We start from the raw sequence: 23,197 nt of genomic DNA, 5'->3' as shown, positions 1-23,197 counted from the left end.
ATAGCACTTTAAACATCTTTAGCGACGGGCGCATTTAAAAGGCGTGTTTTGTTGTGCTACCTAATTATTTTGGAAAATAAATTCCACAATGAGGTCATTACAATGTGTTCAGATTTTGCATCATTTTAATTCATCTCATAAATCATGACACACTCCTCTTTATAGATTAACAGCATCAGTGTCTGTATTGGTATCGGCAATATTGGCCCTGTAATTATTTGGTATTGGATTGATACCAAAATTTCCAGTATGCAGCTGTTGTCACCTATAGTCTTCGTGCAGTGATCTTCGTGAGTTCCTAAATGGAATAAAACCACACGATATGACATATGAGATATGATTTCAAAAGTATAGACACTGACAACAGTGAGAGGCACACACCATGTAAGGTCACCTTTGGCATCCGGGTTGTGACTCATTCATCAGCGGAGGAAAGGTTAGGTGCACGTCACGCGTGATCATTCGTTACTCCAGGCTGAACAGTGTGCATCCAATCATGTATTTAGTCAACATGTCACATCTCATCTCCGCGCAAGTGTGTCTCAGCTGTGTCTCGCCCGTGTGGGCTTTGCGTGAGAACACAGTGAGCGTTGAGTCAGTATTGTATATCCACGTCTGCGCTCTTGCCACATGAGCGCAGGATGTGCATACGAGAGCGTATCCGTTATTACCCCCTCAGAAAATCTCCGGTCTCTGTGTCAGCCGATCTCAAGGAGCACCTAATGCTTCAGTGTGTCACATCAGACAGCAGCAAATCTCAGATGACAGAAAGGCACAGATGAAGTAAGTCCGTGAAACGTTAGGCAGAAGCTCCCCTGGAGGAGACTGTTACTCATATGCATGCATCTCCAACCAAAGACTTATCAAACGTGGCACGTCTGCTACAGCCTTTTGAAGGGCTTCTCCCGCCCAACACACCGGGCTTAATCACAAGCACATGGTAATGGGACGTCTGTGACGGTAGGCTCATTGAGAGTAAGGCATGGCCGAATTGATTTCAAGTATCTGCCAAACGTTTTATCGGCCTCTTGCTAAGCACCCCGCTAAACGGTCATGTCAGAATGCCATTATAGTCCGAGCACGAAGAAGGCATAACTGCTCCTTAAATCACAACTATAAATGTGTTTATTTTTGTCAACAACCAAAAAGAAGGGATACATTAAATAATAGATGTGCAACTTAAAGACTAGAAAGGAAGGAATAAGGGATGAGAGTATCTATGGCAGAAATTGTAAATCCGCATTTAATGCCTCAGTCTCAAATGGTATCCACAGAACATCAAAGACCCCCCCACCCCCAACCTCCATCTCAAAAAAAAAAAAAATCTATGAAAGAAAAGCACACAGAGGATTACTCTCCTCCAATCGCATACGTTCACTCTGACGGGATCTCGCCACTCCTCACTAACAGACCCCCCCCCCCCTCCCACGCTGAGAATGAGAAGCATTACATGGTGAAAGCAAAAGAACAGGGGCGGAGGGAGCAGAGGAGTGGGAGCAGCGGGGAAGAAAATAAAGCTAGAAGTGTGAGTCGGTCAATACTGAGATGTAACCTGACACGGAGACAGGCAAATCAGGTAATGGGAAGATGGAGAGAGAGGGTTAGAGTGTTTGCCCTTTAAAGGACAAGGGAGCACTTAGGGTCTCTGAGGACAGGCACTTAAATAAGTCTTTCACACACACACACACACAGTTGGCTGAAATTAGATGATGTCTTACATCATCCAAGACATTTACACTTTGCTGTTATTTTCTGCTAATACAACATACAGTAATAGAGTTTTAACTCACTGGGTGTTATTATTGTTTAAGAATGCGATCATACTGCATTTACCCTCTGGCTGCTCATATTGCAGTGTGATCAATATTAATCGAGTACAGCAAGTAGGAGTCAGGTAGAGCTGATTAGATTATGATCTCAATACTTTATGCTGCACTTAGGGCTTGGATTAGCACGCATTTTGTCCAGCTCAGATATCCAGATACTTTAGAATAGGGGTGTCAAACATAAGGCCTGGGGGCCAGAATCGGCCCAGCAAAAGCTTTGTTTTAAGGCTTTGGAAAATATGAAGGAGGGCAAAACTTGGACGTTTTACAGGTTTCATACTGATAAAGCCCTCCCCCACAGCCATTCATATACTGCAAGTTAATTAAGGAATAGATAAACAATTAAATGACAGAAAAGTTACTGTTTTGCCCATGGAAAAATTAACAAAAGCTTTATATTTTATATTTATGGGACAGTCAAAGCATTCAGCCATAGTGATGGATTTCTTCCATTTACTGCAGCAGCATTTTTTTAATCATGTAGAAAAACTGAACTAGAATGTTGATGAAAAGCCTCTTTTTTCGAGTTGGGTTAAAAAAGGACAACAGTCAAGCTACAAAATATAGCTTAAAAGGAGGTGGCAACCTCCTAAGCTGAGAAGTGGCTCAAATGGCCACTTGAGGCTGTCTCCAGAAGCAAGTGAACCCACCTTAAAACCTCTTTGATGTCTAATTTAACCCATATTTGCAAGGGGTGTCTTTTTTTTTTTTTTTTTTTTTTTTTTACAATTTCCCCACCTCTTTAATTGTGTGACTGTATAATTATATTACACCGTGACTCAATGCACTCAACCGGACCTCTTATTATCCATCTTTACCACTATTCAGCAATCACGGGCTGCTAGCTGAACCTTTTGTTATCTCACCGGGGAAATTCTGTGTCACTGGGATTGCAAAGGTAGTATTACTCTCCTCACATCATCTCCTGAGGCCGGGAGAAGGGGCTCATCAACCTGCTCAAAGTACTTCAGTGAAGTGGAGACTTTAGCTCAAAAGGTCTGAATTAAAGTCCATTGCACTCCATGCGCTTGCACACAGTGTTTGTGTTTTGAGGTCATTTTAGAACACTTCCCATGAAATATCTGATGAATTAAGTGACTTTGTTCTTTGATTGCTTACACCACTGACAGTCAAAGAGGTCCGTGCTCCAGCTTTGGTTTGTGAAGTTGTGTTTTAATTAGCAGGTGTTTACGTGTGTGTGATACATCCATACCCAAACACCTTTATAACTAAGCTTGCTTAAAAAAAAATACAAAACATTGAAATGGCCAAAATACTAAAACAGAGGGATTTGACAACCTGATGAGGGACTATGCCCATCTTTCATATACAGCCTATAAGAACGACTAAAAACATAACCCTCGGGCTGGGGCTTTATAAATCTACAGCTACTTAAAAAAGACTTGAGGAAATAGGATCACAACAGAAATGCCCGAATGAGCTCGAGATTATACAGAACTATGTGTACAAATGCACATAAGACTGCTAACGCCACCTTTGGAGTGTTTCACGGGTTATGTGGTAGCTCTCATGACCACACAGCTTCTTGAATTTATTAGTATTTATAGCGTGTAAAGAAATTCTGCCAGGAGAGGCACAGAGCAGACACCTGTAGACCAAAATAAAAGCCTACATATACAACAGCAGACTGAGAATATCCCATCCATGACAGACCTCGGATGAAAGCAAAGTGCCTGGGAAAAGAGGATTGCAGCCCTGCATTTGCAGATAATCTTTGGGACGAGGCAGGGCAAAGAGAAAACTAGGAATTCTGTTTAACAAAATGGAGAGGGGGGGGTATAAGCGTCACGCTTATCTCTGAAAGGCTCTCGCTACCCAACCAGGTCAGATGAATAAAGAGGTTTTAACCCAATTTCTCACGTCCAACGTGGTTGGCTTTGACTATGCGTGACCACCGTAAGCAAAAGTCAGTGTGAGGAAAAGTAAATAATCCTGTTTTTTTGTTTGTTTGTTTGTTTTACTTAAAAAAAACTAGCTGGAGCCATAACAATGTGGTTTTGGTTCGTGTTTTCACATCAAAAGATTTCTTCAAATGCACATTTTCACTCCATGCTCTGTGGGTTTTTCTTTTCTTTTCTAAAAAGCACTTCAGCCGTGCAGGACAAAAACAGGGAGCACGTTTAGATGAGCATTTCTCACTGGAGAGTCTAACGAGTGCATTTAATAACGGAACACAAACACGATAAAAGGGACGACACTTTCATTGGCTTTATAGAGGCACAAGCAAATGAGTTCGTATTGTGGAGAGCAGCAGCCTATTAGCCCTTGAGCTAATTTACTTCTATCCTGAGTGATGACTCATCACATGGATGGTGATGGTAGATCAAACAGGAAAAAAAAAATCCCCCAGCAGAAGTTTATGATAATGCTGGACTGCCCCCTGCTGGGCGTCGTGAATCATTTCTTACATAATGGAGGTTACTGCAGTTCACCTTTATTACTTGCAGATCTGGGTGAAATTTTTGGTATTTCTATTAAAATTGCTTTGCTCAAAAAAAGTGACACAGTCTGATTTAATGTTAATTTAATGTTACTGTGCTTATTTATGTCTACCTGCGCATCTCTCCCAGCCCTATAAGCTTCATCTCGAGTACATAATCACCTCTTAAAAAGCTGTGAGACCTCATAAAATTAATCACCGTCTAAAGAAAATAGAGGAAAACATCTTAAGCCAATCACATGCAAGTCAAGCCCCGTAAAACAAGCGTTTTTGTGGCCTATTAGAGGTAGTGTCACCCATCTTGCTGACCTCCATTAGCTGCCGCTGTCTGATGCGACACAACATTCTTCTTAATGCAGTCAACCAAGGCATTGAAGAACTGTATACAGAAGCAAGCACAACATTATGCAAACACCAACACTAGGCATCAATCACATGCTGCCAGCAGAACCTTCTGATACTCGGTGTTGTCTCTCTGGGGTGATTCTGTGTCACTCTGATCGCAGGGGTAACATTATTTTCCTCCGGGGCTCAGGGTCAACAACAGATCATCACTCCAGAGGCCAGGGGCTCATCGACCTGCTCCGAGGCTTCGGTGAAGTGCAGGCTTTCAGCTCGGGAGGTCTGAGCTCAAATCCATCGCAGCTGATCATTTTAATTTTCTCCTAATGGCATTTGCAGCATCGCTCGGAATTTAATGTAAGCTTAATTCTACAGTAAGAGTGTTATTAGTCATGAAATTCATGAGTGTCAAAGTAGCGCACGATTCCTGCTCTGCAAGATGACTCAACAATGCAGCAAACTGAAAGGAGAGAATTTAACATTTAAAAGCTAAAACACACCAAAGACTGAAGGTAAAAACGGCCACTTCATTAGGTACACCTGTTCACCTCTTCGTTAACACAAACCTGTAATGAGCCAATCGCATGGCAGCAACTCAGTGCATATATTACATTAAGTTAAAGTGAGCATTAGCATGAAGGAAAAAGGTGATATAAGTGGTTTTGATTGTAACGTGGTTGTTGGCGACTGGCTGGTCTGAGTGTTTCAGAAAGTGTCGATGTACTGGGGTTTTACCACACAACTGTCTGTAGTGTTTACAGAGAACAGTCTGAAAAAGAGGGAACATCCAGTGAGCAGCAGCTCTGTAGGCAAAACCCCCCCCCCCCAAAAAAACCCTGTTGATGACAGATGTTAGAGGAGAATGCTTTGAGCACCCTGATAGGAAGGAAACAGCAAGTCAAATAACATCCTGTTACAACCAAAGTACGAAGAATAGCATCTCTGAACACAACAGATGGGCTACAGCAGCAAATCACCACACCGGGTGAAAAAAGTTGCCTGTCCAGGTTCAGAACTCGGCATGAACATGAAGGCTGGTGATTAGCTGTGTAATGGTGTGGGGGGTATTATATTGGCAGACTTTGGGCCTCTTAGAACACCATAACCTACCACAGTATTGTTGCTTAACATGTCCATCCTTTTATGTCAACTGTGTGTCCGTCTTCTGACGGCTGCTTTCCATCTGGATAACACACAGTTCAAACTATGTGTACATAAAAATGAGTTCACTGCACTCAAACAGCCTCCACAGTCACTAGATTTCAATCCACTCACCACTAATAGGAGATTCAATCATAAACACAATTTAGATGTAAATATGGACCAAAATGTTTCTTTGATGTTGAATCTACACCATGAAGAACTAAGGCAGGTCTGAAGCCACAAGGGAAGACCAACCCAGTACCAGTAATAAGCTATTTAACCCATTTTTTGGTGAGGGGGGGCAAATGTTACCTGAAGCAACTCCTATGCTTTTATTTTGAAAAAGAGATTAGCCACAGCAAATAATGGTTTCAGTTCTTGATTCCTGGTCACATGATATTCGAATTTGTGTTTTAAACACGGAAATTCCTTCAACAACAACAACAAAAATAAGACGTTCACATCTTGAGACCTGTTGGGTCAATAATCACGTTCACTATTCACAACCAAAAGAGGAAAAAGCTTTAATGGAAAGCTGGGAAGACATTTTTTTGATTTGAAGTAAAACAAATGCAAATGATAAGAACTGAACAGTGACGATGAAAATAAAAAGAACTTTAAGAGCGAACAGATTGTCTCGCGTTGAAACTTAAAGCTGCCTTTGCCCACAAAAGTAAACAGATGTCCTCTTTTAGAAAGATTTGAGCAGTGGGTGATGGGGAAGTTTGAGTTAGACGGGACCTGAGAGCGCCACAAATGTCTTAGTGCTTGGCTCTGATTTCCTCCTTATGATGTCTTCTATGGTCAAAATGGGCAACGGTTCGCTTTTGTCCCTCCGAGGAGCGTGAAGAAAATCCACCACCGTGCAGCTGGGCTTAGGACGCCTGCGTCGCCATGCCCGTTTCTCTGCCCGGCTCTTGGGTGGAGGGAGGCCGTCACAGATTCGAGAGCAGGCTGTGGTGAGGCCACAGAAAGAGGGGTCGTCTGAATGAGAAGATCCCTCCGAGCTCCCCTCTGACGGTGAGTCTCTAAAGGTAGGGTGAAGTAAATTTTTGGTAAGGGGGATGGGGTTTGTGGTGACAGGCGCTCCGTTGCATACTCCATTGGTCAGCTCAGGAGAAGACTGTAAGGAGGGTTTCAGAGTCTCCACCTTTTCTAGGGGTTTCATCTTACGGCGTCTCCTCTGTATAAGAAAAGAATCGGACAAGGCAGAAACATGAGATGCATTTTAATCACAATACCCTGGTAAAAGGGTTAATACCTTCCTGATATTACACTGTGACAATACAACACCAGTGCATTGTGCTAAACCCCAACGTTCAGTTTACTAGTTGCAAATTTAGAATGGTTCACAGCTTACTGTACTCAGTAAAAACTCCCCACTAGTGGGGTTTTCCATGCTGCGCAATACTCAATATTGCATCTCCTTGCAAGTTCTTTTTTTGACAGTTTTGAAACTCAACACGAATCAAACTTTTTGTTTGATCGTGATCGTGGCTCAAGAGTTGGCAGTTCGCCTTGTAATCGGAAGGTTGCCGGTTCGAGCCCCGGCTCGGACAGTCTCGGTCGTTGTGTCCTTGGGCAAGACACTTCACCCGTTGCCTACTGGTGGTGGTCAGAGGGCCCGGTGGTGCCAGTGTCCGGCAGCCTCGCCTCTGTCAGTGCGCCCCAGGGTGGCTGTGGCTACAATGTAGCTTGCCATCACCAGTGTGTGAATGTGTGTGTGAATGGGTGGATGACTGGATAGGTAAAGCGCTTTATAAATACAGGCCATTTTACACATCTTGATATACTGACCAAGCGCCCCCCCCCCCTTCCCCCACAAACCACGCTACTAAAAGCATTACACACCTTTCTGTTTGCTGGATAAAGACTCTCTGTTCCCTCTGCATGCATGCATTCTGGGCCTGTTACAGAAAAAAAAAGGTTAATTTCTACAAACTGATTAGCAATTTTTAGCAAAATACAAAGCAGATTCTTAAATCTTTCTATGTTATGTGGTGCAACTTTACCTTCAGTGGTGGTTAACTGGAATGAGTCAGAGTTTATGAGTGGATAGGACGCACTCCTCTTCAAACCCAGTTCATCACAGCAGGAGAACTGCCTGATAAGGATAAAATTCAATGTATTAATGGTTAGTGGAAAAGACAGCACACACCACCTTTATCAAGATATCTTGATGAACAACTCAAATTGTCCTAATGAGTAAAAATTACTCATTGCACTGCAACCTCTCCTCACAACTCCTAACTCCTAAGAGCCCATTTGAAGTGCTCTCTTTCCACTTATGGCTTCAGGTGGCAGAAGTTGTGTTTGTACCTTTCAGGACAGCAGTAGGTGTAGCTCTTAGGTGAGGGTGGCTCTGGTTCTGTGGTTGGAGGTACAGTGGAGAGGCGACAGTGGTTGGCACACAGTAGAAGACCGAGAGACAGACACAAGAAGAGAGACAGCAGCAGGTAATTCTGCCTGTCTGATACCTGGAACGCAGGAAACTGATTTTAAGTAACATGTGATATGTTGATGATGAGGACAGAAAGTACTCTGACAAATAGTAATATAAATACACTGTGAGGGGTTTTTATAAAGTTGGTTAAATATTAGCAGCTTCTCCTCATGCAAAAGCACCTAATGTGCAAGAGCACCAGCGCACCCTAATGACTGAGTGAGAAGACTCAATTTACTCCATTTGGGAAAAGGCAGGAAAAAAAGGACTGCAGATGACAGCTTTGTGCCCGGAGTGTCGCACACACCTCATTCTGCAGTTGGCTGACTCTGACAGACAAGTTGAGAACCAGCTGAGTCACATTCTCCAGTTGACCCTGCAGAAACTGGATGGATTCAGTCTGACGTTGGTCCTATGGGCGTAAAAAGGCAACACATTAGCAACCAACCGCACAGGTTCACGTCACTGAAAAAATATGCAAAGGTATGATGAGTAAGTATTTTGGGGTGCTTGCTCTGTTCACTTGCAAACAAACACAGAGGCATTTCCCTTTGAAATTTCTCTTCCAAACACAATTTTGTGTTGTTGACTTTTCATTGCAACACTTGAAACAAAAGTGCAAAATGGGACTAACTTGACATTATTTTTGCTACTCTCTTTTTTTCAGTGTGTTTAAAATATGGTCAAATCTGATATCGTTATTTGCTCCTGATATCCAGTCTATTAATTATGTCCTCTGTAGTGGACCAAAACAAATCTACTGTGGTCATAAGCTAAAACAATGAGCTACATGAAACTGAAACATTATAACTATTTTACTGACTGCACCACAAAAATATGGAGCAACATTAGCATTCATGTGCAGTTGTGCTCCTGCCCACCTGACAACTCTCCAATAGGTCTATTTGCCCTCCTTCTAACTTAGAGTAAATGGTGCGTTAATGGACCATAAAAACAAAACAATGAGTTCAATTCCACGTTGAGTTGCGAGGAATTGCAAAGCCAGTTAAGAGTAGGTGTTTGAGCCATCGCTAATAGAAAATATTGATTAGCGCAATTTGGATCCCAAAGAGCTTTGAGGAAAAACACATCCGACCCTTGGAGGCAGCTGCTACATCATGTGGCTGTTCTACAGTCAAAACGAACAGATCATCAAAGTCAGACTCAAAGTCAGACAAAGAGCTTTTACTCTGCACGAAAAACTGTGTGTTATTGTTTACCTGCTCCTCTGCAATTCTGGAAGTGTTCTGCAGTTTAATGATGGTTTTGTTGAAAGCCTTTTGCATCTCTTCCATCTGCTTTCGATACCTTAAAAAATAAAAAATTAAAAAATATATATATATATATATATTTAAAAAAAGGATCACGGTAACCTCAGCTTAACAAAAACAACCTTTGTATTTTTGTTTTCCTCACTCGTCATGTCCTTCCACCATCCTCACCTCTGACTAAGCTGCTCCAGGTAGCGTCCGCTCAGTGACATGTTCATCTCCAGGGCTTTAATGCGGTTGTTGAGTCTCATGAAGACCGACTCTTTCTGGCTCGAGCTGTGCACCGGGTTCCCGTTCTGCTCTGTGCCATTAGGGGGCTCTGCATAGATGTCCGAGAGGGAGGTGGGTGAAGAAGGAGTTGGGGAGGATGGGCGAGGCAGCTGACCGTTGCCACTTGAAGATGCTGGGATTTCGTCTGCAAAATCCTCCATTTTAACATCTGCGATGGCTGCGTGACCGCCAGAAGGCTCAGGTTCTGCAGCAGGTTCTGGAGCAGGGGGGGATACTTCAGAAGAAGCAGTGCTGCTTTCGGGTACAACAGCTGAGTCAGGCTGCTGCTCTAAATGAGGGGAGCCTGTGGGTGCAGGGACTGGAGATTGATCTGTTTTGTCTTGGGTTTGAATGAGGACATTTGTTTCTACTTGAGTGACATCAATCTCCAGCTTCTCCTCTGGGGGTGTCACCGATATGTCGTCTGCTGTGGCACTGGTGCTTGGTTTTACAGGGACAGAGCTACTGAGAGACGCCGAAGGCTCGATGTGCTCTTCTTCCTCCAGCACATCCTGGCTGTTCTCTGGCAATGGCTCCTTTGCCGGTTCCAAGGTGGACAGCTGTGGCGTTTCCACAATATGGGTAGGTTTGGCTGCAGATGAATCAGCATCGCTGGGTTTGGGGAGCTTCATGGTTTGACTGGGCTCCAGCAGAGGCGATCCAGATGCAGATTCTTCTGTGTTCCCAGGAGGCTGTGATACCTCCGATTCTACAGCTTCACTCTCTGGCTCCTGCTCAGAAGCTTGTTCTTTGTCTTGGAGCTGATGCAGCTCACTCGGGTGCTGCTGAGGTTCAGGATGGGCAGATGAGTGCGTAGGTGGGTGCCAAGATGGTGTTAGGGTAGAAGGAATTATTTGCTGTCTTTCCGCTGTTTGGCATTCCCTGTGTTTGGATAGTGAGGCAGAACACTGCTGCTGGAAATACTCCAGTAGGGAAGCTGCACAGGAGCATGGAGAAGAAAGTGAAGGAACTGGAGGGCAGTACTTTAAGCTTTCCTCTTGTCTCTCATGATGATCCTTTTTCTCTTCTTCCAAGTCATCCTCCTTGTCCAGAAGGATAATTGTAGAGCTGATAGGTTCTTCCTCATCCTTATCTAAAGGAAGAACTATTTTTTCCTCCATGGGTGGGAGCTCTTGTTTGACACCATCAGATGTGGTTGACGTCTCTAGGACAGAGTTTTCCACAGTTTCAGGGATATCAGTGTCTTGTGAAATCTGCACGTCTTCAGAGTCTGGACTGGAGAAACGAGGACAATGTCGTAAATATTAAATGCAGAGAAGAGCAAAAACTGCAAAAGACTTATAGTCTTAACCAGTGTCATCTACATCAGCGGTCCCCAACCTTTTTTGCGCCATGGACCGGTTTATGCCCGACAATATTTTCACGGACCGGCCTTTAAGGTGTCACGGATAAATACAACAAAATAAAACTAGTACCGGTACCGAAAAGAAGAAGATTTATTCATAACACACGTGAAAAGACCCAGGAAAACCGAGTGAACGATAAAAACAATAACAAAATAACGCTGAAAACCGATAAAAACTCTGAAAACCATACATTTCACACCTGAACCTCAACTCTCGCGGCCCGGTATCAAACGACTCACGGACCGAGGCCCAGGGATTGGGGACCGCTGGTCTACATACGTACAGAAATTAAAAACGCAGCTTATCCATTATTTATTTTAGTGAAACACAGCAGTGCTCCATGACCTGTGGCATTATTCATCACTTTTCAATTCTGATAATAAAAATACAATTTGGTTTGCTGAAATTTCTAAAATGCTTTTTTTCCACCTCTGAAAACAATACCAGCATTTGTTGAAAGTTTGCCTGTGGTCAGTTTAAAACCATCTCTCACTTTTACACATCGAATATCACACCATAGGTCATAGGGAGCACTATTGCATTTGTGTGAAGAGGCTCAGAGGGACGTGCAAAATCTACTAACTATTAAAAAATGAAAAACACTATAGATAACACAGGTAATCAGTGGGAGTAAAAAACTGAATCTGTGGCACATCTGACAGGTACTCACACTGAAGTAGTAGTAATAGGAGTTTCAGTGGTGGATTCAAGCGGCTGCGATGGCTCAGTTATGTTCACTTCTTGGGATGAAAGGCTGCCTGAAAAGAAAAAGAAAGAAAAAAAAATCAGAAAAATTTAAATAAACAACAAATGCTTCAAAAGTACAGTTTAGTCAACTTCAACATTTTTGATTAAAGAAAAAAAACCTAAAAAAAATAAGCTTGTCAATCCTGAACATTGTATAAGACTGAAAAGACAAATAACTTTACAAAAAAAAGTGTCAGAAAAGTGTGTGAAACAGAAATTAAAAACAAATGATTTAAAACCTGTATTTATATAAAACTAGAACAACGTGCAGCATAAAATGCTGAAATTCAAATATCTGTCTCTTGAATGTTATATATTTGTATTACAGTTGATGAATGTCCTTTTTATTTTCTATCAGTAACACATTGTAGTCAAGCTGTGTTTACCGCTGTGTTTTTGTAGTTTTAGAATCCAAATATTATTTTCCTTGTTGATTAATATGAGATTTTAACTGGTTTGGTTTTGTCTGGTTGAGTTAATCAAGGCCTCTCCTCATGTCGTGCACACTAACATATCCCCTAACATCGAGGAATCAGGTTGGATTGCAGGTTAAATGACTTACAAATTTCCAAAGGCTTAGTATCTTTTTTTATATTTGCACGGTAGAGTTTCAACTTAAACCCACAGATTGTTTTAATTTTACATTTACACCGGACCCTAACTTTTTGGGAAATTTGGATAGCTTTTATTATGTTTACTCTAGACAAGGTAAAATAAGAAAACAGTCGAGTGTTATATGCATATATGGCGTGTTGTCCGTACCATTCATCTCTGCGCCTCCTCCAAGAACGTTGACAGCAATATTGTTTACCATGTTTAAAATAGCATCTGAAGAGCAAATGATAACATCAGTCACAAGTTCACACAAACACAATCTGAGCTTGACAACAAATGTACTCATCTTCATGCTGTAGGAGTTTAACATCAGACTTGCCTTTTGCTGATCCAATTAGATTCTTGGATAATTTCGCCTCACCAGGTGCCGATCCAGAGGGATAATCTGTAGGGAGTGTTATTAAACGCTTTCATATATATGTAAGAAATTAAAATCACCAACCAGTATAAATGTAAAGCAAACTACTATGACATTAGCTTATTTTTACACAAAACAAAACTTGTGTAAATGAGTTGATGATTTCAATACTAATTTATTATTCTCAAACTGTACTGACAGCTGCACTTACACCAAGTTTAACAAGTCTATTTTTTCTTTTAACAGCAGTTTACAGTAATTTTAGCTACAACATCCTCTGTTCTTACCCAAGTCGTCGTCCTGATCATCTGGCCTTTCTGAGGGATCAACTATCTCCTCATATTCTTCCACCATGCTTGTACCAAACACCCTGTCATAAAAATAAGGATCCAAATCTATAACCACAGTCACACTGAAAGTAATTTACAGTTGTGGTCAGAAGTTTTAAACTGTCACACTCAAATAAGAGGAAAATGTTCAGAAACAACCCAGGAAACCTCACTGCTCATAGTTAATGAAATAATGAAGGAGGGAGACTAATTCCAAATTCTTCAGCTTCACTTCAAATCAACAGCTAAACAGTTACAACTTGGACACAACTGAAAAAATAATCTCAAACACACATCAAACCTTGTCTAGGATAAATGCATAAACATTAAGCCCCAACCTTGTAGAAAATATGTGGACTATGCTTCAAAGCCAGGTCCATGTCAGGAAACCAACTATTTTAAATTAACTCTACCAAGAAAAGTAGTCAAATCAAGACAGAAGCTTGTTGATGAATACCAAAATCACCTAGTCGAGGTGCAACTTGATAACGAACATTTAACAAAGACTAATGGGGGGGATGTGTACATATTTGAGCCTGTATGCACACTTATATATTCAAACTTGTACAACCAATTCTTGTTTGCTCCAAGTCACCAAATAGTTTTCACTTCCTCAAAAACTATCAGTCAGCAGTTTCTGAAACTGTGATTTAAATGCATCTTTAAACTCTGCAGAAGCAGGAAACAACTGCCAACAGGTTAGTTCCACTTTTTCTAACCAAAACCTTGATGTAGTACCAAAAATCAGACGCTATATTAGCTCATGCTGTGCTATGGTTTCTTGCTTCTTGTGCAATATACCGATTGTGACTTATTTAAATAGATTTGAAAAGTAAAAGCTGAGAATGCTTCACACTGCATGCTGTGCATTAGGAGCACTATCACGTACCTTATGAGACTAAGTGGGCAGAAATGTTCAGAGCCAAAGTGAGAGACCAGCTCTACCTACAACAAAAGAAAATGTAAAAAATGCAAAACTCATTCAGATTATTTCATATCTTGTGTTGCAGATTTATAAAATCATCAGCAGAGTTATTAATTAACAGCAAAGCATTGATTTTGTTATAAAGTCAATTAGTGTAATGAAAAAAAAATGATGGGTTGACAGACTGTGTAACGGTGTAACCAGGAAATCAGAGAAATTTGAGAAACATAATAGTGGGTATTATTCCGAGGATTATCAAATGTTCACATGTCTGAAATAAACACTTTGAAAAAGCAGAGACTGGACGTTACAATAGTTTGCAGGCAGCACAGCAAGTTAGATCTGATTCTGTTTCATTCTGATCACAGCAGTTAGACACAAAACACACTCCCCTCCACGTTTACTGTTCAGTTCACCCAACGACAGAGCACTACAAGGACAAGCTAACCTTTATGTACTTGGTGAACATCTGAAGCAAGAGAAAAGGGAAAAAGAGAAATATTAAAAGAGATGTCAGCATGCATCAAAAACGAGACTAGAGAGAGTATGCTGGCTTCACCTGAGTCACTCAGGCAAATGGCAACAGCATCTCTAACACTTTTCAAAATGGCAAAGCCACATTACATGCATTTAAGACACGAAGCTAACAAATCTACCAAGAATAAAAAGAGAAATATCAGCAACACCAGGGACAAAGAAAAATAACACTCCTACAGTACAGTCGGGTAATAGTCAGCTGCAGATCGAAACCACTCGACATATTCAGAAAATATCCTGTTCGTAATGTAATTACACTGAAAGATTACGGCAATTTGTTGCACACATTCAGCAGAGAATAAGGGAGATATAGCAAAATAATTTAAACAAACAACAAAACAAAAAAAAGAATATAGCGCTCACCTTCACATATTTTGCATAAAGATGCTCATCCAGTGGGAAGCTCTGAACTGTACGTTCATCCCGGGCGTGAAAGGTTCCCAGCTTTAGCCATTTATTTGTTGGGTACCTGCAAAAGTAGATTCATACAGCACAGTCAGATCAGTCGATGACTGAAGCTGCAGCTTGGTGTCGCTGGAAATTACAGCAAGAAACAAAAAAGACGACAAATGAAAATGTAAATAAGTGAAAATGTGATCTTCTTTTAGAAAATATTAAACAGATGACATGACAGATCCGACAGCATAGCCACTGGGCATACCTATCACTAATGGACACAAGAAAGTCTTTAGGTGTAGACGAGAAGAGTTCAAAGTTGGCGATGTCCAACTGCTTCACCTGGATGGGCTCACAGAGCTCAATAATGAACCTGAGCATCAGAGAGAGGGTGGAAAAAAATAGAAAATTGGGTTTAAGAGGAGAGAAAAAGAGAATTGACTCATTTGTGGAAAGAAGGAAAGGGATGCAACATACCAGATTTTATTACTGCAGGGGTTTAGCATGTACAAATCCATATTCTCCTTCAATATGGCTGAAGTGCTCTGCATTGAACAAATTAACAAAGAAGTATGAGTTGAATTTGTCACTTTGTCAACATCCAGCAGGAGAGGCAGATTTTATAATTTCATGGTGAATGGAAAACATAAGCATCATTTTATACCTTAGCCTCTGGGTTAGCGCCAAGTATCTTGGCCCCACACTCCACTGAGGCGTAGTTATTAAAGTTCTTCTGGACCTTCTTCACCATATGAGAACCCACGTTGTTGGAGGTGTGAGTAGACTGAGCTATGGTAAGAAAAAATGGGAGGGGGGGATATATAGAGATATACATTTTCACACTTTTGCAGTTTATTCTAGTACAGAAATGGTTGCAATTTCAAAACTCATATTCAGATCGTACTTTTTTCTTTCTCCACCTCCATCATCTTGCGTTTCCACTCATCAAAAGTGGGGATGTCCTCGGGGTCTTTGGTGCTCACGCTTGAATCTGTGTCTGTGGTACCAGGGGAGCTCAAGTCCTGTCACAGATAATGAGAAAATGAGAGCTGGGACAGCTCCTCTGGCGTGAAAGGAAAAATAGTTCACACTGAATCCACGCTCCTTACCGCCTCCTTGAGTGTGTGCGAGACGTTGGATTCCAGGTGCTGCGTACCGTGACCAGCAGGAGAACTCAGAGGAACATCAGTGTGGACTTTAGTACCTGCGGTGTGAACATTGGAAGTGTTCTCCAGAACAACTGGAGGGCTGCTGTAGTAACGAAAAATGCATCGTTGCCATCGTTTAAAGAGAGTCGAGAATGAATTTATTTATTTAACTACATCCAGAGGTTTTTAAAAATGTTAACTGTACCTACCTGTCACTGTCATATGGATTGTTCTCTTCTTCACATTCAGCAGGAGGCAGGTCAGAATCATTGACCTCAGAAGCAGCTACATCTAAGGCATCGCCCGGGACTCTGAAATTAAAGGGAAAAAAAAAAACATTTTAGCAGGAGCATTAAATGAAACAAACATCAGCAGTGAGATTTGACAAGAGTAACTTGCCCCTTGGGGATGCTGTCTTGAAGATTAACTTTGCTGGGGCTGTCGTTCGTTTCAGCAGAAAATGCAGCGACAGAGTCGGGGGAAGGTGGCGGGGAGGCATGCTCCTGATCTTGAGTGGCAGAGATTTCTATATGCTGACTTTCAGATATTCCTTTGTCTGCCTCCAGCTCTACCTCAGCAGCAGACTCGTCTGCTTCAAAGGCCTGATGGATAAAGACAAGAGATATTTGCGCTGTTGAGTGCAATGGTATTGTTCGGCCCATTTACCAGAGCTGGACTGATCAATGAAACACTTAAAGCTCTGAATATCCCTGAACGTTCGTGACCTTGATTGCTCCTCTTGCGGTGAAAGTTTTATGCTGATGGAAACAAGATGTAAAACCCTTTTGAAGTCTTAGCTAAAACATGTTTTTGACATTCTCACATGCAGCATGCAAGTATAATAGCAGACAGTGATTGCAATATTAAATATAAATGAAAGCTGCAGTCATACTATACCATATCATATTCTTTTTGGCCCACTTCTTGGGGCATCTGCTCCTCTTTGACACGATCGTCTTCTGTTGGTGGCTCATTTTCAGAGAAAGGCGGGGCAGGTACGACCAAGCTTTCCTCGACCTGATCACGACACAATAACATTTCACTGATATTATTACACCCCCAAATTTGAGTGAGCTGCTAAAAAACTTTGCTCAGTCCAAATATTCAGATAATGTTGTTGTTAATCCGCTACAAATCTAGCACAGCAAGGCGTTTCCAGAGCTGTTAAACAAACAAAGGAGTGCAGAGCGAAGTGTCTGGTCACAAAAGCTATTCATCACATCAACCTGTACAAGCTCTGAGCCATGAGGTAAGTTCTGGTACAGTATTGCACAACGCTACCTCGTGATGATGGAAGTGTTCCTGAGGCTCTTCTTCCGAGCTGACCTCCTTTGGGGACACGGGGCTCTGGGCCTCTCCTTGCAGCTCTGCGCAACCAACATAGCAACTGTGGTAGCGAAGGGACAGAGTGAAAGACGTTCAGTGCCACAATACCACGGAGTCGCTTTTGAAAAGCAGGGTCACTTCATTTTGTGGAAAACAAAGAGCTCGGATTCTGAGGATGTGAGGAACTTTTAAAACTCTTGCAACAAGCGAACAAAACAGCACTTTTATTTCAGGGCAGTGAGTCATGAACGGAGAAACCTGCAGCCCAGCGTCACAGTGTGACGCACCGAGCGTTCACGTGGCCGTACCCCAAGGAATCAGTTTATCTTATCTGCATGCAGAGCCAGGGAATGTTTTCGGAGCCAAAAGACACACCTCAAGCACACTGCACATTACTCAACCTGTCTGTGAGACCTGCTTTTCATGTGTTATTCATATCCTAATATTGTTTTAATTGTGGGATGAAGGATGAAAGTATTTGAGGAATGATGATTACTTCAGATGACTGTACATATTTCTGAATAACAACCAATTTTTTTTAAAAAAAACGTGTCTTTAAATGTTTATGTACATTTTTTTTCATCAACTTAAAAAACTGGAACAAAACCTAATTGTGACATTTGCAAATGTTTTGACTCCTCTTCACTTATCAAGTGAAGAGGAGTCAAAAGCTTATGTAATTAACTAATAAGGGCTTGTAAAAGGCCAAATGCAAGTAGCTGATGACATTTCCAAAGCTGGCCTCCATGCAGCTAACACAGATGACGCTCACTGATGCCCACAAAGCAGGTGAAAGCTATAAAAAGCCTGAAGAGCTTGCAATTTCCTTCGTCTAAAATGTCATTCGAAACAAATGAAACTGGCAAGAGTACTGTGGAAGTCTGCGAGAATCAATTAGGGTACTCACGTCTCTGCAGTTCAAAAATCATTTGTCTCGAGGTGCTGGAATTTTGGATACGCTTATATATTAAAACATGCCTTTATTTTGAACCCTACAAGTCCGTTGGGTGACACAATCCCAAAAAGAAAAAGGTCTGGGTCACAGTGACTGCCCCCCTGGCAGAAAAACAACAATAAACAGCAGTAACAAGCCTTAAAATAGCTGCGAAAATGTCAAACTGGTGTCCTCAAAGGCCACGCTCTAACAGTCACTTGGCAACAACCCAGGTCATGACATGGATTTTATTCTGGATTCCAGCTCAGGTACTTTACTTGGCCGGCTGCCTGGCTGGCATCGCTTTTGTGTTGATCTGACGTGAGGCTCGACTAGTCAAAAACACCCATGAACAACAGAGCATTTGTTTTCTAATTGAAAGTCATCTACCACAGTGTGATGCCAAAGGAGCAACAGTGGTGCTGAGCCACAGCCAGCTAAATAATTCATTACCCAATTACAAAGGGTTAAAACACTCACCATCACATTCAAAAAGCTAAGATGTGCTCAGTCTCACCGCAAATGCATTAAATGTTTGCATTACACAGTATATTGTATGTTATTATTATCTTTGAGAAATGAAATGGGTCGTATAAATGCAGGATTTGCAAAACACAGGATTACGTTTTTAAGTGATAGTTGTGCCAATGCAACACCATGAAGAAAAGACTTTTAAAGAGCAGCCTTAATGTGTGGAAGTGAAGTGCTGACCGCTGCAGCAGATGAAACACACGAAACACGTCTACCACAAGTGCAAAGATCATGTATGTGTGCTCACTCTTGTTGGACTGTCCTTGGGAAACATGTCTGATATGTGACTCTGATAAGAAGAAATGACACATAGTATGATTTCACCTGTATGGTGGTTTATTACTTCAATGAAAAAAAAAATTTGTGGTAGAAAAATTAAATCACGCACTTTTTTTTTTTAAACAAATGCTGAATCAGTTTTTTAAATATACGGTAATTAAAGTTAGTTAAATACAGTTTTATTTATATAGCACCAAATCACAAAAGCGGTGACCTAAAGGTGCTTTATACTTAGAGTAAAGACCTTCAATAATAGAGAGAAGCCCCCAACAATCAGATAATCCCCTATGTGCAACCACTTGTAGATAGCGGATAAGAAAAACTCCCTTTTAACAGGAAGAAACCTCTAGCAGAACCAGGCTCAGGGAGGAGCAGCCACCTGCTGCGACCAGCCGGCTACACTCCCTAAATGTAAATATGGAGAAAAAGCTACTGAATCATGGTATATCAGCTGTATGGGTCTCATGTTAAACATCATACCATGACATCACTGTTTCTCTAACACGGTAAAAGGAGTTTTGTACTCTTCCTGCTGTGATACTCTACTGGCATCAACAACTTCATTAAATTCCACAGCTTTTTCATGGGGTACAAAGCTGATAAACATTAAAAGGCAAAAGCAGCATCACTTACAGCTTCTGTCTAAAATAAGAGCTAAACTGATGCTGTTGAAAGTAGGCCGTGCCAACATCACCACTATAGATCCTAATAAAATATTACATCATGTCCCTCCCTCCCCTTCTGTCTGAAGCACAGCAGGCAGTTTGTTTGATGGTTGCCATCCTATTAAATCAAGACTAGAACCCACATTCATCCTAATCCCTGTCTCTATGTTGGCCTCAATGTTTTGTGTCAGAGTCCCAGCAAACTCAGGCTTCCACAGGACAGACATGACTGACGTGCAAGGCCCATAATCCTGAACCAAACCTGTGTAACGTCTGATCCGTCACGGCATGGGTTGTCACTGATGTACACGGAGCAGATTAGCCTGTGTGTATGTAAACCAGGCTGTCTTGGTCAGTGTCTTCTAGAAAGGTAACAGTTAAGCTAGAGCTCAGACAGACTTCGCACAGGTGCCAAACTTAAAGCGGCTGGTAAAATTCAAATCATATTCTGGCTTCCAGACCGTAACATTTTCATGACGTGAACAACTTCGCGAGGTCATTTAAAGCTAACGCTTCCCAAGCCCGCTTTAAAGTTAGCTGGTTAGTAGTCAGCTACTCAAGCTAACTCGTCTGCGAACAAGTCAGAAGTCAGCCAGGTGCCACATCACACCACAATGTTTAAGCAAGCTAGCCAGACAAAGCGATGTAAAGGTTAACCTTGGGGTAATCTTTACTCGGGCTGTTTGGCAGTTTGAATATTTTGTGTTTTTCAGCGAAACAACAGTACTGCTTTCAAACGGGACTAATTAAACTAACTCACCAATAGACAACAGCTAGCCACACTGACACAAGTCGCCACAACAGTGGTGTCATCTTCATCCCTCTCCTGCCGGGACAGACATCCTCTCCGCGCTCACAGAAACGTCGTATCCTTTTGCTACGCTGTCTTTCACAGCGGTGTATAACATAAACCGATCCGCTGTTTCCTGTTAACAAAGCTGACGTTGGCAGTTTCACTAGTGAAGTGTGATGCTAACTGCTGTAACCACACACACATACACACATAACTTGCTACCGGGTCACCGCGAAACTGTCCAATGAAAACGCAGCGACGGCATGGCGCAGTTCAAACTGAGCGTATGTTGGGAGCGCTCGTTTTGTAGCGCCCGGTCGCCCGATTGTATTGAGCTCCTTGAAGTGAAGTATTTTAAATTTGTCAAGGGAGTGGGATTTTGCCTTTCAAGCGTTATCATTTGCGATAATCAAAACACCCCCGCAGTGTTATAGTGTTACGGTCATGCGGGGTGTGGACAGCTAATGGAAATTCACACAAGCTCCGTAAAACATGTAAACTTAAACTCTCGCTGTATACCCCATTAAATAACTTTATAATAAACCCCAAATTCCACACCGTGAAACTTACATGCGTGCTAAAGATAGTATATGTTTTTTTTTGTTTTTGTTTTTTTTGGTGCAATCACGTGTAACTTGACCTCAAATATTGCAAATCGGTGCGTTTCTTGCACCAGTTTTAAAAAAAAGTATCAGCCTGTATCTCAACAGGTCAGCGCAATTATCAGGAATGCGAAGAGTCCTGTGTTATTTTTGGCTGTGAGGTTCACTTTGCAATTAGATATCGTGCACTGCAGCAAACAGCAGTGAATGCTGTTTTATATTAAACCCACTAGGGGGAGCCCTCTGCTCAACCCTGCGGGGTTTTCAAATTGTGAACCATAACTATAGGCGTTAAGGAGATCATTAGAAACTCACCTTGGTATAAGCAAATCACGGGGTGATGAGCCCAAGAGCCTACATCTGCCTAAAGTGCTAAATGAAAAGAATCATCTCTTCCATGAATAGAGCTCCAAGCTCACTTGAGCAGCACTTTAGCTTAGTGTGACTACAGGGCATGTGGTCAGTCATAAAACAAAGCACACTTGGACTTTGAGAGGACAAAGATACCACATCCTGATTTGGGGATGACTGAGTGCACATTTGGAATTAGTCAAAAATGAGTCCTTGGCTTTAAGAAATTTTTTTTGCAGGACTACATTCATAACTAACGAACGAAATGTGCTAAAAGAAACACTTTTTTCTGGGTCTTTTGGTAAATGGTAAATGGACTGGTTTTTTTAAAGTGCTTTTCTACACTAAATGAGCACTCAATGTGCTTTTGCATTCAATTTCAAATTGTGTGGTCATAATGTAGAGTTTGGCAGTTAATTTCTTACCAATGCATGAAAATCAGAAATCATGTAACATCGCTACATTTTGGAAATTAATGTTCTGAACAGTTTTTTGTTTTGTCCCTAGTTGAAATAAACTTTTACTACCAGACCAACCTAGACTTCTGCTGCCACCAAGTGGCTACAAGTAAATCACATTACTTTAACATCAAGAGGTTTTTCTTGTGCAGTGGACATGCAAACCGCATACTAAATACTGTGTTAGTGCCACAAAATGTGACAGATGGTATAGTTTACATATGTCTGTTCTATTAATTTCTAATAACGTTCATTATATATATCTTACACACATCACCATCTCTATGCAGAATTTTAGTACATTTTCTACATTATTGAAGGCTTAATGTCTGCACAAAAAAGCATAGAAACTGTAACAAACCTTTGTTTTAGTTGAGGAAAACAAATAACCAGTGTAAAACACTCTGATCCAGCAAACACGACAAGATCATTGTTGTTAATCTGAGATGTGCAGTCCTCTGTCCACATATTGATGTTTGGGATGGTGAACAGAGGAAATTGCCACTGACTCACCTTTTTGTACTGTTTCAGTTTGTAATGCTCACAAACTGAAACTTCTAAATGCATAAATGCAATTGATGCTAAGACTACTTTTTTAACATTTTTAAACACTTTTTACATAAAGAACAATAACAATTTAGCTAAATCTAGCATCTCTGGGCTTCAAGATAGCACATAAATAAGACTTTATAACCTTTGAGGAGAGAAATGGCTGCAGTTTTGAAAGCATTTTTTTTTATTCAATTTTATTTATGTAGTGCCAAATCACTACACCATGCAGTTTTAATGCTTGCAGAACTTGGTTTGGCATTGCTTTGCTTATGTAAGCAAGGCCTTCTGTGCCGAATAGCTCGTCGAGATTACATGTTGCTCCAAAAAATGCACATATTGTTCACGACATTGTTCACATATGCACCATCCCATGGAAATATGGATGCTAGCTTTGGAAGTAAATAAGTGTATCTTGAGATCAGATTTTCAAAATGTATAAATAGTTATTGGTCAACAAACAGGACAGTTTGTGGCCATTCAGTACAAGTTTTATCCTTGTTCTTCACATACAAAGATTCATTTTTCTGA

The 23,197-nt window shown here is 41.3% G+C and overlaps 1 protein-coding gene across 3 annotated transcripts; it reads right to left on the bottom strand.

Annotated features, from left to right (window-relative positions):
• Window positions 1–3,780: 3,780 nt before the first annotated feature.
• Window positions 3,781–21,839, bottom strand: LOC146498151 (SUN domain-containing ossification factor). Of its 3 annotated transcripts, none has more exons than XM_085141668.1 (24): window positions 21,624–21,839; window positions 17,460–17,565; window positions 17,076–17,195; window positions 16,578–16,780; window positions 16,388–16,489; window positions 16,140–16,281; window positions 15,935–16,052; window positions 15,695–15,819; window positions 15,508–15,575; window positions 15,296–15,403; window positions 14,998–15,103; window positions 14,546–14,566; window positions 14,062–14,117; window positions 13,131–13,213; window positions 12,805–12,870; window positions 12,633–12,698; window positions 11,794–11,881; window positions 9,658–10,992; window positions 9,436–9,523; window positions 8,523–8,627; window positions 8,092–8,249; window positions 7,785–7,876; window positions 7,624–7,679; window positions 3,781–6,955 (listed from the first exon to the last, which is right to left on the bottom strand). In XM_085141668.1, exons 3-24 carry the CDS (start codon window positions 17,109–17,111, stop codon window positions 6,503–6,505), a joined length of 3,675 nt encoding a protein of 1,224 aa, XP_084997794.1. In that variant the 5' UTR covers window positions 17,112–17,195; window positions 17,460–17,565; window positions 21,624–21,839; the 3' UTR covers window positions 3,781–6,502. The 3 variants fall into 3 exon arrangements, with proteins under 3 accessions (XP_084997794.1, XP_084997791.1, XP_084997792.1); XM_085141665.1 differs by lacking the exon at window positions 21,624–21,839 and adding an exon at window positions 20,674–20,984; XM_085141666.1 differs by lacking the exons at window positions 14,546–14,566; window positions 21,624–21,839 and adding an exon at window positions 20,674–20,984.
• Between the last annotated feature and the right edge of the window lie 1,358 nt (window positions 21,840–23,197).

The sequence above is a fragment of the Neolamprologus multifasciatus genome, chromosome 18, assembly GCF_963576455.1.
Source record: "Neolamprologus multifasciatus chromosome 18, fNeoMul1.2, whole genome shotgun sequence".
NCBI classification, from domain to species: domain Eukaryota; kingdom Metazoa; phylum Chordata; class Actinopteri; order Cichliformes; family Cichlidae; genus Neolamprologus; species Neolamprologus multifasciatus.
This window is presented reverse-complemented; position numbering and strand designations above follow the sequence as displayed.